This window comes from Amblyomma americanum, chromosome 6, assembly GCF_052857255.1.
Source record: "Amblyomma americanum isolate KBUSLIRL-KWMA chromosome 6, ASM5285725v1, whole genome shotgun sequence".
Lineage (NCBI taxonomy): Eukaryota > Metazoa > Arthropoda > Arachnida > Ixodida > Ixodidae > Amblyomma > Amblyomma americanum.
Genome location: NC_135502.1, coordinates 24929069 through 24942851, shown reverse-complemented (window position 1 = coordinate 24942851; position 13783 = coordinate 24929069). Strand labels below are relative to the sequence as shown.

Sequence of the window (13783 nt, the reverse complement as noted above, 5' to 3'; positions counted from 1 at the left end):
TTTGTGCAAGAAATTCTGGGTGGTGTGAGGTGAACGAAATCTGGTGACAGAATCAGTGGTAGGAAACTTTCATATACACCATAGTCCACCAAATACAGGCGTCAGCGCCAATTGCTCTCATAGCGGCCAGAGGGAAGCCATCTAGATCGTCGTATCGTCGTCATGACAACCGTATCCAGCAGAAAAACACTGCATCTCCGAGCAGGATTGCAACAGCCGCCGTCGAATAAAGAGCAGCATCTTATCGCGGTGAGTCAGTGAGTCCTGCACCGGCCGCAGCTTTATCGCGCTACGTGTACAGAATAGTCGAAACCGAAACTAACCAAACTTTCCTACCTTTGGCAAAATCACAACTACAGTAGCCGATGACCCATGGTATTTCTTGGTATGAAGCCGGGTGATGTACCAAATAATGATTTCGGTCGTGAACAGAAGACATAGAGGTGTTAACTAAGAATGTGACTCAAGATGGCAGCCATGAAATGGGCCTAACATGCTGTCTCAGATGAATGAACTGAGTGCGGCAACTGGCGCAAATACGCACCGCACGATTGAAATACACAGCTGTTCCTGTGTTACTGTAGGGAAATTATAGTAAAACCAAAATTTACCTCATTACAGGACACAATAAAAAACTCAAATACTAATACCGTTGTTTTATGCGCTAAATGCATATTTCTTTGCATTGGGCCTGGTAGACGTGGCTCACTATATGGTGAATCATGCAAGGGCGAAAAGTGGGCTGCAGTTACTTACTTTGAGCTTCATCTGTGACTGTTGTCATTGTGCGCAGCTTGATGCCGGGAACACCTGAAATATGAATAAGAAAGGAATAAGAACTCTGCCACTGGTTAGAACTAACCACGGCGGGGCTAGTTATTGTAATAGATACCCTGATATATTTCCTACGTCTGTAGGCTTGTGAGCTTTCAGTTACGCATTTGGTACACCAACGCACGTAATTGATCTGTATTGCACAAATACTGTCCTTGTTTATGACATACAATTTGCTGTCTTGGTTGACACAGTTAAATAATATTTCTCTCTGATTAAGGCACAGACACTCGAGGCGAGTGCACCTCCTGAGTCTGCTCGTATATACATAATTACAATCAGAATTAGAAAAGTTTATTTTGTCAGTCTGTGGTCTAGACTGAATTTTTAATAGGAAGGACTCGAGAAATCACACAGGGCTTGTCAGAGAGATCCTTGAATTGAGCTAGGCTTTATCAAAACTTTAGGACCCAAGACGCTTGCTTATGAACCGTGAAGTAAGACTTTTGTAACAGCTTGGAGCTCCAATTAAAGTTGAAGAGCGTTGAGAACGAGAGTTGTTTTCAAGAGACCTAGTAAGCAGCGAAACATAACTACCCACATCGCACTGACGAGAAAGAAAGGCATTGGGCTTAATAGTTTTGATAAAGACTGCCCGTTGCCGTAGATAACCATATTACGGACTAATGAACATTTTAGAAATGGTTACTTTTGAGGCGAAAACTTTTTCAGAGTGCCGCAAAACTGTCAGAGGTACATAACTTTTATGCTTAATCGTGACTGATACAAACCAACATAAACTGCAGGGCATGAGAGGCCGTTCAGTTTGCATCGTATCGGTAGTGAGTCGTGACGAATTTCGGTGGCTGCGGGAGCAAGAAAGGCGCTTCTTACGGCACTCTCAACCCAAATAGAATCGTCCACCTTTATAGAAAAATGAAAACCACACACCGAACCTGCAAGACTAAGACGCAATAGTGGGAACTGTTGGGTGGAATGCAGTGACAATCGAATATCTCTCCGTGTTCTACGACTCCGTGCTGCTAGACCCTACTGCATCTAATCAGCCGGGTGTCTGGGGACGTTCATTGTCAATAAGTGTCAATGAGCGCGAAGTGGAAGGCAAAGGGAGAGTAACGCAGCTGGCGTTGTGTTCTGATTGGACCGCCAGCAACTCTGCGTAGCTGGTCTACTAAGTTAAGACGCGCCCAGAGACCCATCCTTGTCGTCAGTCTGCCTGTCACCTCTGAAACTTTGGTTTTAGTGCCGTTACTTATTGCGCGTCTCTGTGAGAGATCTTTTATAAGAATGCATCGTGAAAATGCGCAAGAAGACAAGGGACAGGAAAGAAACCAAGACAGAGCGTTGGTTTCTTCCTTGTCCCTTCTCTTTTTGCGAGGTTTCAAGATGCATCCTAACATTAGACACTAACTAACCCGCCTTTCTCTGTTATATTTGAGATATTTGTTGCCTCTCTGCGGGTCCGTAGAGCCTGCTTCCACATTTCGTCGGTATTTTTAGGCTGTCAACAATGTTTATCTTTGGGTGTCTAAACTCCAAAGAATTCAAATGAACTCGGACCGTTGTTGCCAAGCTTTAACGTTATTTTAGATTTCTGTCAGCAATTGGTGCAGGAATAAAGCTGATTTACTTGACCCGGCCTCCACTACAAAAGCTTTGTACTTTGAGTGCGAAGTCAGCTGTCCTTGCTTAACTACTTTAACTTCATATCTGGTGGGTTTTAGACACACATCACAAGGGGTGCGTAGCAACCGAACTGAAAAATAATAAAAGGTACTGCCTTACACAGCTCCTGTGACATGTCGTCCCTGTTTTGGTGCCGTTGAAGCGCAGTACCAGAAGGATTTTTTTCTCTCAACGTCGAGAGTCTTGACAAAAAAAAAAACCCACAAGGAAGGAAAAAATTCAAAGGGGAGGGGGGCACACTTCACCCAGGTTTCTACCAGTGGAAAAAAAAACCCCACAATTGCGAAGCATAGTGATAGGGTACGAGAGCGGCTGTTGACAGACATGATTCCGCCGCACGACGCGTCTATTTCTTTATTTTCCTCCAATCTTTTTTTCTGTCTCGGGCTACTCTACAAGCCGCCATGCGCGCTCCTCCTGACGCGATATTTGCGCAAGGAAACTCAGCAGCGCTGAAACGGGCATCGAAGGCGAGTCGTTGTGCACGCGCCTCTCGAGGGCGGCCTCTGTCGATGACAGACTCGCCTCGAGCCGCGGCTCTTCGGGTCGATGCGTTCCGCTCGCGTATCGGCGCCGGGGCAAACACGGGGCCAACAACGGTGCAAGGGACTTGGGCAAGAGCCAAAATGCAAGACGGTGGAGGCAAGATAAGAGTGGAGGCTGCCACGATATGAGGGCCAAATAATGCAACAAATTTGCAAGCTCCGGAGAATAGCGAGGTTGCGAAATGGAAGAGGATCTGTTCGAATGGGCGTTGCAAAGGCCGAGGCGTCCGCTAATGCGAGTAGAAGAAATGCATCCTCTCAAAGAGCGTTGATGCTGAGCAAATAGCGAGGGAGATCCGACTCCGCAACGTGTCGTTCCTTTTCAGTTCTGATAGCCTTTCTCCAGCTTAAAGGGTCACATTTCATTTTTTTTCGAAATAGCGGTGCCTTTCATTTAAGAAGTGCTGAAGAATGGGTAAGCGGGCGAGCGCATGGAGAAGTACCAAGGAAGAAAATAAAAGGCCTGTTGAGGTACTCCATGGTAAACTTACTTCGAGATAGATTTAGAGGTGACCGGTATGCAATGCTAATTAGGTCTTGTACCCATATGAATAGACCACCATACAAGTAAAAAAAATTCAAGTAGAATTTTTAGGAGAAAAATAAACAAAACACACAGAAATGCGCACACATTATATGTGCCCTCTGGCAACTTGTTATCGCAACCACTTTCTAACAGAACTTTTCAGCTCACATGAATACTTTGGGTTCTCTTCTCGAAGTGATTTCACCTTTTGGATATGAGGACAAAACATTAGAAATTCTAAAGCTCGAAGAATGAAAGCTATTTCACACTTGCATTGTCACGTAGGTGGCCTAATCTCTGCAATCATCCACATCTATAGAAACACCTGGCGTGCTGAGTATTCCCTACGACGCCGGTGACTAAGCGGCTGAGTCCTCACGTAGGCTTTGCGAAACAATAGTTCCGGTGCAATGCCCTCCCTGCACTCCATACACTCAAGCTGGCTCTATGTATCAGGCGGCCCGACTTCCACGCCTGACAACAGCAGGTATGTGCAATCTGCGGCAAAGGACCTTTCCGTGTTTCTGTCCCCGGAGAGTGTTGCTTCGTAAATGAGCCAACACATCGTAGGTAGTCGTGCGGCGGCTGCTCCTAATACGCCTGCTTTACGCAATTTTGCCGCAACAGAAGTTAAGGGGCTATACTTGGCTTTCGCATCCTTTCAGCTGGCGTCCTCTGCAGAAGTCACAAGCCAAGTAACAAGCATAGTCCGGGGCAAGTTCTGACGATTAGGTTACCACGATAACCTACTGGTACTTCTTCTTGCTTAGAACATTTTCATGCCTGATTGCCTTGCCGGTGTTCAGAGAAAGTTTTTGATTGTTTTAAGCGGGTGTAACGTCCCGAAGCGGCTCAGGCTATGAGAGATGGCGTAGTGAAGGGCTCCGGAAATATCGACCACCCGGGGTTCTTTAACGCGCACTGACATCGCGCAGTACACGGGCCTAGAATTTCGCGGTTCGGGGAACGAAAACATTAAAAGCTTACATTATGACGTCCTGTACCATAGATCTTCTTGCCGTAGTTGCAATGTTGGTATGGTTGAAGTGCCTGTAGTATACGTTTCTTCACAATTATTTCGCCCACAAAAGTCGTCGTGTATCGTTTGGAAGGAAGTTGCTGAAATAGTTTCTTCCAGTCCGGTATTGCCAGCAGAAATATCATAGTAACTATAGTAAGCACAAAATACAACTACGATGTAGTACCTACACCATGACGGCAATTGCAATAAAAATTTATCTACACATTTGTTTTGTTCCCATTGAGCACAGCAATGGATTACTCCAGGATTATTTAAACAAGTGCGCAAGAAGAAAATGGGGCGCAAAAAAGCGTCGGGTCAAGAGAAGACGGAACGGTGAAGAAATGAATTAAAGGCTGGCCACTTTTGCTAGTTGAGAAAATTACACGAGGTACTTTGAACCTTTAAGAATATCAAGATGATGTTCTGCCTTTTTTATATGCCTTTGCACGACGAAAAGCTCGCAGGTTCGGATAATCAGCTCAGGCATATTGATGTACGTAAATAAGACGCCACTTTTTTATATTAACCTGCTGTTCAAACGTTTCTCTAATATTCTAAACTACGCGCGAAAATGCAGCACATATTCCCCGCTTATTCATTACGTACAGCACCAAGTGATCTCATTATATATACCCTAGATGGAGGGCTATTTATAACGCTTTAAGCGGCAACATAATTTCTCCCCATAGCTTTTCGGGGCGCGTTACAACGCACACAGGTGCATGTTTGCTCTGGAAAAGCACGCATTGCTGTCCCCACTTATCTGCAGGCCTTTCACTCTTTATTTGCGTTCTCTCATGGAGAAAATTTTCTTAGCTGGCCAAAGATGTTGAGCATTTCTATACTGCCCAGGCGTTGCCAGGCCTTTTCACCTTTCCTAGGTTTAATTTTTTGTAATGCAAAGGCATTATATGTCCCATTAGCACAAAATTCTACGCCCGCCATCCTTCGCGTATGGCACGAGACTCGGAGGATATCAGAGCATCTTTTGACGCGTCATCGTGTCAACGCATCTGCGCATGACCTCCATGCATTGGTCGCACATGTGAATGAAGATTTTTGCCCGCCAACCTCCGACCCTTCACAGTGTCTGCATAACCATTCTACGTCAAAATGTTCCGACTGTGCATGTGCAACATGTACAACATGTGCACCATGTACTGTCGACCGGGACTCCTGGTGGGGACGCAGTACAATACATCTATAAATGAGCCTCGCTGTCTTCGCAGTCACGGACACAGCAGCACCGGAACCATGCGGAACACTAATCTGTTCATCTGCTTTGTCTCATTTTCACACGTAAGCAGTCTTAAGTGTTACTTCCGAATTTTTGATTGACTGACTCTTTACGCTGCACTGGAAAACTATTCTCAGCCAGAAAAATTGGCTACCTCGAAGAGAATGCACTGCAGTTATGAGTCTTTTTATTTCGCATATTTTAGAGGACCACCTGTGAAAGACAATCCGTATTGTCTTGCAGCAAGCCTCCATTAGAACCCTAAAACGCGCGGGCTTCGTTCTTGTGAAACGTGTTTTGTGTTCAATACTTTGCACTTATAATTCTTTGTTCATCAGGTAACATAAGCGAAGACATACCGAAAGGCCTTGCACTCTTTTAAAAAAAATATTCTTGGCGCCGGGCTGTCTTGTGCGCCAGTACCATGGTGACGGAAACGAGTCATCATGCAGGTATTGAGGTAATTGTGGGCAGTACGTGAAAAGCCAGATCATGCTTGACTCACGAAACAGGAAAGAAAACGACATTACAATAGCGAAACGAATCAACTGGTCATTCAATGAACAGCGGCGCACAATGTATCGAGGGTGCAGTGACAATCTCCGGCTAATATTTTTTTCAGTGGGGCTTGAAACATAGACTTTTTGGAGTTTGAATTTCGTCATTTTTCTTTTATCTTAGAGTCGCTCTCCTTGAAATGCCTTTTTGTTGACTTAATCTTGGCAGCAATTCCTGCCCAGCACAGGCTTTCCTACCGTCTCGGCTTACTTTCCGTTCGGATACACCATTTTGTTAGCTGGCGTTTACTATTTCTTTCATCCGCCCATCTAGTGCATTTGTCACTCCCGAAGCTTCCCATTTTGCCCTCCTCGTGTCTCCCGGTAAGTCTGTAGAAATGAAATCAACAGACAGGAGCCTCATTTTGTTTTATTTTATTTAAGCCTTCGTGCGTCTTTTGTCGATGGGCAGTAGTTCTTCCTGTTCTTCTGGCGATCATTTGTGCCCGGAAAAGAAGCGGACCGGAACTCGGGACAGAAGGTCAGAAAGGAGCCCTCCCTCTAGCCCCCTCCACCGACAGGCTCTTACTTAATTGCCATCCCGCGCACGAAGAGGCTGCTCGGGATGCGGAGGGCAGTGTTTTTTTTTTTTTTTGCTCTTCGGTGCGCTGCCGTCGGAAGTGCGCGTTGTCTTCGCCTGGCGGTCGGTGCGGTCCCGGACTGGCGGGACCCATGGCAATCAGCTCCGAGTGGAGAAATCACGGCGCCAACACACAAAGAGCGCACAAAGGGCACTGCGTCGCCGCGTCCTTCTTTGTCCGTGGCCATTGTTTTGTGCCAGCGCACGCCGCAAGGGCGACCAAAGATGGGCGAACTGCAAGCGCCCGTAGCAACCATGTCCTGGTGTTTCCGTGGGCATTCAGTCCTGCATATTTCGTAATATTTTTATGTACTCCTCTTTGTGGGGTGCTCAGATAGTATTGCTTGTGAGTTAACTGATGTTTGCTCAACACTGTTTCCCTCAGGACTTCTGCTTTGCCTTCTGTGTGTATTTTTCTTTTTTTTTTGTCAGTCCTCTTCAGGCCACTGATCTGGAAGTCATAGAGACCACCCGTAGTGGTGCAAAGAATACTCACGGTTGTCCTTGGTGCCATATTAGATGTTTCATTGTGCAGGCGGAGCGATATATACCGTTGTAAAGGGCTTTGCTCAACCGCAGTCTCACATCCGCAAATGACGGCCGCGAATTCTCCCACGTTGTTTTATGAGCAAATATTAATATCTTGAAGGAATATAGGTTAATTTCATGGCCATTGTTACAAGGTAGTTGTCTTAACAGCGCCCATAGGCGGGTGCTAGAGCTTTCAGAGAGAGCAAGAAAATGCCGCTAGAAGTGGAGTGTAATCGCTGTAACTCGTTACTACAGCCCAACTGTATTACTACTGAAGTTAATCTCTTGGCGTGGCAACATCTAGTAAGGAAATTAAACCTATGACGTTAATCATATTTGCATTACACTGCAACCCAGTTTTGTCTTCGTCATAATTAAATAAGAATTCAGCGTATTTCACAAGTCTAACAAAGAAACAAGTCGCTCAGTTTGAGCAACGCCTCTACGATGTGACTTCTAGCCTGAAACCAATCAGTAGCTTTGCGGCTTTCAGTAGCTGCCGAACAAGCGGTAGACGCTTGAAGAACGTCGCTGTTTTGTGCCAGTCGACTTAATACATGCGCGAGCAGCCTGCCTAAGACCATGTGGTATCGCTCCCGTGGATGCGGTTCCCTTCTTGCGACTTGCTTTGGGTGACAAACTGTGGCTTCTTTACGATGGTTTCAATAGGGCACTCACAATCACCTAAGCACTTTAGTAGAGTTAGCTGCTGGGCTAGTTGGTTGTTAGACATAATAAAGCACGCGTGTCGTCGTCTTTCTTCGTTCTTGTCTGCTGTACGTCTCGGTGCTAGAATCCTTTTATCACCTAAGCACGCTTGTGCAATCACGCTATCGTGGGCTTAGTCCGCAAGCATTATCCTCCAGCATCGTGTCCGCAGCTCCAGATCCCAGGCGGGCAGGAAGCTTTCGGCATGCCTGGATTAGCAGCGCCCGGGGTTCGCAATCTGTCGGCACGGAGCTGAAGATCTGAAGACCTGTCTCGTCAGCCCCGTGTCTCGTGAGGGAGAGCGAGTCGCGCGATAAGGAGTGTTTGTACACGTGGCTTGGCGAGGATAACGTTCAGTGGTACTCGTGGAAGAGAATAATGTATTTGGCAAACCATCTGCCTTGCAAAGCGGTGCGCAAATAACATCCAGCTTAATGCTGCCGACCCAGTTTTTAGCAGTGCTGGTGTTTGTACAAAGCGCGACTACGCCATATCTTGAATGCTTTATAAAAGGCACCAACGCGTCTGTAGGGCAATGTTCTCGTTTTGCGACCTCCAAAATCTAATCCTGCGTAAAGTTGCCTATTCAAAGGGAAAAAAAAAGATTGAACAGTCCACGTGGTTGTTTTGAGCGCGTAGGTTATGTCATGTGTAGAGTCTGACTAGCAGGGAAATCGTAAATTACGGATTCAAGCGAGCCGCTCTCGCTGCGACTCTCCGCGTAATTAAGAACGACTTTTCACCAATTGTGACAATTGCATTTTTCAGTCCATTTCACCGTAAAGTGTCAACATTGCGCTCGCTCAGCCTGAATGCAAGCTTGGCGCTAAGGCATGGTCTTGTTCTATCATGCTTAACAGTGATGAAATCCAGCAGATCTTGGAATAAGAAAGATTGTTTTAGTGAAGCGGTGAGGTGTGGGCTTTGCGTTTTACTGCAAATACCTTACCGAGGCTTCATGCCCTTTTTAATAAATAAGGAGACGTTTCGTAAGGCTTGAACGCACTGGAAAGGGTTCAGTGAAAACAAGGTATCTATTTTCGAGTCTAAAGGCTTCGTCTCCTCTGGGGCGCAAATTCACTGGAGGCTTAGTTAGAAGTCGCGATGGTGCACCTGGCGGTTGTGGTGCGGTAACTTGCCAATTATTCTTGTAACCAGCACCGGAGAACATTACATGCTTCCGTGTTTGACAGCTCACCTACCATGCCAGTTGACTTATTTCTCAGTTTATTTTCACTAATTCGCTCCTTGTACCGCAGCGGTGGCCAAGTGGTTGAGCATCCACCTGGCAAGCGGGAGGTGCGGTGTTCGATCTCCAGTGCCGCCGGATACCCACCGGTAATGCAATAGGTAAAAGCTTCCCCAATCAACGTAGTCAGGCTGATGACGATGATGATTTATGCGTAGGCGGGATTAGCGTTACCATGCTCTGTTGGCAGTTGCTGTGCCTGAGTAATCTGTGGTCATTTCCAGTAAAACATGGCCTTCAATGTAACGGTCCTTTCTAAGTAGCATTCGTCGAGCCATTTAACTAGAGTAGAGCAAGTGCACCTTAACTGGAGTTCAAATTTTCCGGCCTTCTTAACCGAGAATTGAAAAACGTAAGCCGCAGTTGAAACCCTGGAGACAATTCAGTAAGCGTTCAAAGTAGCATACAAATAATGCCATAAAAATACGCGAGGCACTTATTTGCGCGCCAAAACTAAATATTTCCGAGCCTTTCAAACTAGTTCGCTAAGCAGTGGGTGTTGGATACTGCTGTAAAATGCAGCTGATTTTTTTTTTTAATTTTGGGTGTGTATGCTGTATTTCGCGAAGATGAGCTGGTTTTTTGTAGTCGATTTTGTGACCGGGATTTCGAAGGTAAACTTCCAGAAGGAGCACCGCTTGAAATAGTTGTGCACTTGCAAAGTGTGACTGGTATCTATCTCGAGAACAGCGAAAGCATATAAAGCATGTTGCTTTGTCAAGTTTCGTAGCTTTCTGAAAACTCCGTAGGTTCCTGATAGAGCTTTCAAAATATTTAACAACATCTTTGAATTCACGTTCGCCGTCTGCTCTTCGTGGCCGTAACGGAAATGCGGAAACAAAGAAGGCGCAACGAAAAAGAAACCGGAAGTCTAATATCGCCACGACATCCAGCGATTGATGACTTCCTTGACTGACGTCTTTCGACGGCACCACTTATTCGAAGCAGCCAGCGCGCTTCGTATAGAAACGGTACTCAAAGAAATCTCCTTAGAACGTTTTATTCGCATTAATGAGACAAAAAATCTCTAATAAAAAAACCGCATTGAATTGAGGTATACTTTCGTATCTTTTGAAAACAAGCTTTTGATGTGACGTATTTTTTCTCGAGCAAGCATCAAATGGTGCTAAGTTGGCTGTCTTTCGATGGACATGCGTGGTTTTAGCATGACAGCTGTCGCAGTGCACTATGTTTGTGAGCTACTTAAACCATCGACCCGGACCAGGGACGCAAATAAATTTTTTTCTCTCGCTTTCTCTCTCTCTTTCCTGAAATCGCCAGTGCACTAGCACTACTGAATTACAGTGGCCAGTGACCACCGCGGTCATGAATTACTGATTGCACTCAAGTAAGACAAGTCCTGTAAATTTCTCTTGCTACCTTCGAAGCAGCTGCTCCACTAGGTATTTAGTAAAAAACTGATTTTTGAGAAAAAGAAATGGCGCACTATCTGCCTCACATCTGGGTGGACAATTTAACCGCGCCGTAAAAGAAGGGATAAAGGAGGGAGTGAAAGAAGGGAAGAAAGGTGTCGTATTGGAGGGCTCTGGAATAATTTCGATCACCTGGGGAACTTTAACGTGCCCTGACATCGCCCAGTACACGGGCGCTTTTTGTGCTTCGCCTCCATCAAAACGCGGCCTCCGCGGCTGAATTCGAACCCGGGTCATATTCATGATTCGGTGCGAACGGGCAGAGCAGTCTGTTTATGGACTGCTAATCCAAAAAAAAAGTTTCTTTCCGCGTATTTTGAAGGAGAAAGGGGGGGGGGGGGGCATGAAAGCATTCATATTCACGAGCGGGCTTAAATATTTCAAGCTCGCACTTTAGTTATCAGCGTCTAGGAGCAAAACGGGGCCAGCGCACTACACTCCGACTCGCAAGCCCCAATTTCCAAGCGCGCATCTGAGCGCTAGGGGAGTGAGATATCACGATATCACAGAGAGAGGAAATTTGCTGTAATTAAACAACAACATTAGTATACATTTTCGAGTGTTCCTAGCCCATAGCGTTTGTACGCTCACGGCCTTCGTCTTGGGCCGTGACAAACAGCGGAAGACGCTAACAGCTGTTTGTGTGTGTACTTCTCCTGTGGCAGAAAAGCACTGCGCGCAAGCGTGGAAAAGTCGCCGCACAAAACAGCATCAAACTGCAGCATGCGCAGCCGCGTCGTATACCAGCAGTGTTTCGGAGGCTCACGTAGCAGAGACATCTTTTTTCCGCCGAGCTAGATTGAGATCGACGAGCGACTACGTGTCCTGGCGGCCAGCGAGCCATCTCGTGGGGTCCGAGCGGAGGTCTTGATTGTCGCAGTGAGAAACGTGTCTTCCTCGTCGCGGCGTTTCGCCCTCCCTCCCCACGAGGCCTCCTCCATGATGGCATCCCAGTCGCGTTCCCTTATGTGCGGCGTCATTCCCCTGCTCCTGCCTGGCCCCGGACATCGTTTTCCGCGCTCGCGGAGGCGTGCTGTGCCAACCAGACCCGCGAAAACGGGAATAAGATGACGCCACGTAATTAGGTCCCAGACAAAGTGAACGACCAGGAAAGACCGGTGTGGTGGGGGACGCGCCCGCTGCTCGGGGTCATCTCTGAGTGAACTGTGTCCTTTGCGAAGCAGAAGCGTGTTCCACAAGAGGGAAAGCAAACCTTAAATGCACTAAACACGAGTTATAGAGGTGATGACCGCAGGCTGAAACGTTGCTTTTGCCGGTCTTTCCCGCAGTCAAGCGGGAAAAACAGAACGCGCCTTTAGCCTGATTTTGTTCGCATCATGGTGATGGTAGTCACAAGAACTTGCGCCCTTCTACGGTGCGTCTTCGTCGGCCAATGAAGGTTTAACTTGCGCAACCGCAGAGGCTAAGCCCCATGAAGCGTTTAGAGAATTACCGCATATTGCTTTTTTCAAGGAAGAAACGCGAGCATTTATTCCATATGGTGTCGAAAACACCGACAAACGTTACCTAATTTGTTCTCATTGTATTTGTCCTCACGGTATTATTTTCATCGCCATCCAATAACAGACATTAGGGAATATGTATCCGTTGTGTTTCGTATCTTGAGGGCAATAATAAAAAAGATGGGAAGGAACCAATTGCAGCGAAGGAAACAAAACACATATTGTTTTTCGTCATGTGGCGCTCCTTAGTGTATTTATAATATACCGCTCAATTAGGTAATTAGGATTAATTATTTAAAATATATGATATTCACTTTATGAACAAGTGCGTTTCGTTAAGCTGTAGAGGGGGCTCAGAACCAAGCAATCCATTTAAATGATGCCCGCGGAATATGAAAAAAAAAAGAGGAAAAATACACGTGACTGCTCTCTTTCGCTGCCATATTGTGGTGCCGCCAATCGTGTTTTGAGCGAACAAACCGTGCGCACTGATCATGCCTAAATGAGCGGCTGCCGTTCAGTTTGACAGGCTGCAAAGTAATACTAGTTAAGAAAAGGGAGACTAGCTTGTACTACGCGATTTCACAGCTTTCCCTTCCATTTGATTTTTTTTCTGTGCGATGGATCAATAAATGCTTGGCCTCAGTTGGCTGTCCGTGGCCTGACTATCACTCATTGCAGATCCAGGCGAGCGATTCCCATGTTTCGGAAGAATGTTCTCACGGATGATCAAGATTAGGCTGACAGCGGCATCGACTGCTACCTTCCGGCCTCCAGCCTCAGCGACAGCTATAGACCTGACACTGTATTCACCTGACGTCCACGTGAGGTGGTCAACAGCGCCTGACCGCATGGGAAGTGATCACTATCCGATATTTGTGTTTGCTGCCGACTTCCGTATGCGTGGTCCTAAAATTAGCAATGTGGGCAACTGGGACAAGTACAAAGGGCACCTAGAACGTGTTTCTGGTGATGTTCTTGACAAAATGACTTCTAGTAAGCTAGCAGCAAGTTACCTAATCATTTTCTAGCCCCGGATTTAAAACTCGGGAACCTTTGCGCAGCGAGAAGAAGGACGGAGCGCCAACTCGTGCGGAAGAAGGACGACAGGCAACTGAAGACGACCTTCAATAGGCTGAATTCTGCCATTCGACGGCACATGAACAAGCTGTACAGGTCGCAATGGGCCTCATTTTGCGCTAGTTTGACTGTGTTCTCACCGATGACGAGAATATGGCGAGTTATTGGCAGCCTTGCTGGAGAATCTCGCCCTTCGAAGCATTTTGAAGCTCTTGCAATACGCAAGGAAAAACCTATTGCGTGCTTGGCAGAGGAATTTGCAGACGCGCTCGTACATGCTAATTCTGGTATAGATATATATTCACAACCTGCTTCCTCCAGGTCTATCATGGACGTCCCGTTCACGCTTCGTGAGCTTCATACTGCGCT

At 46.5% G+C, this 13783-nt stretch overlaps 1 protein-coding gene across 5 annotated transcripts in view; it reads right to left on the bottom strand.

Moving 5' to 3' along the window:
• The window catches only part of LOC144136458 (protein turtle homolog B-like), a 356448-nt gene that overhangs the window by 84199 nt on the left and 258466 nt on the right, over positions 1-13783 (bottom strand). For all 5 annotated transcript variants that reach the window (XM_077668793.1, XM_077668797.1, XM_077668795.1 and 2 more), the window contains exon 6: positions 757-810. In XM_077668793.1, coding sequence (XP_077524919.1) covers positions 757-810 — 54 coding nt within the window. The remainder of the gene's footprint in view (positions 1-756; positions 811-13783) is intronic.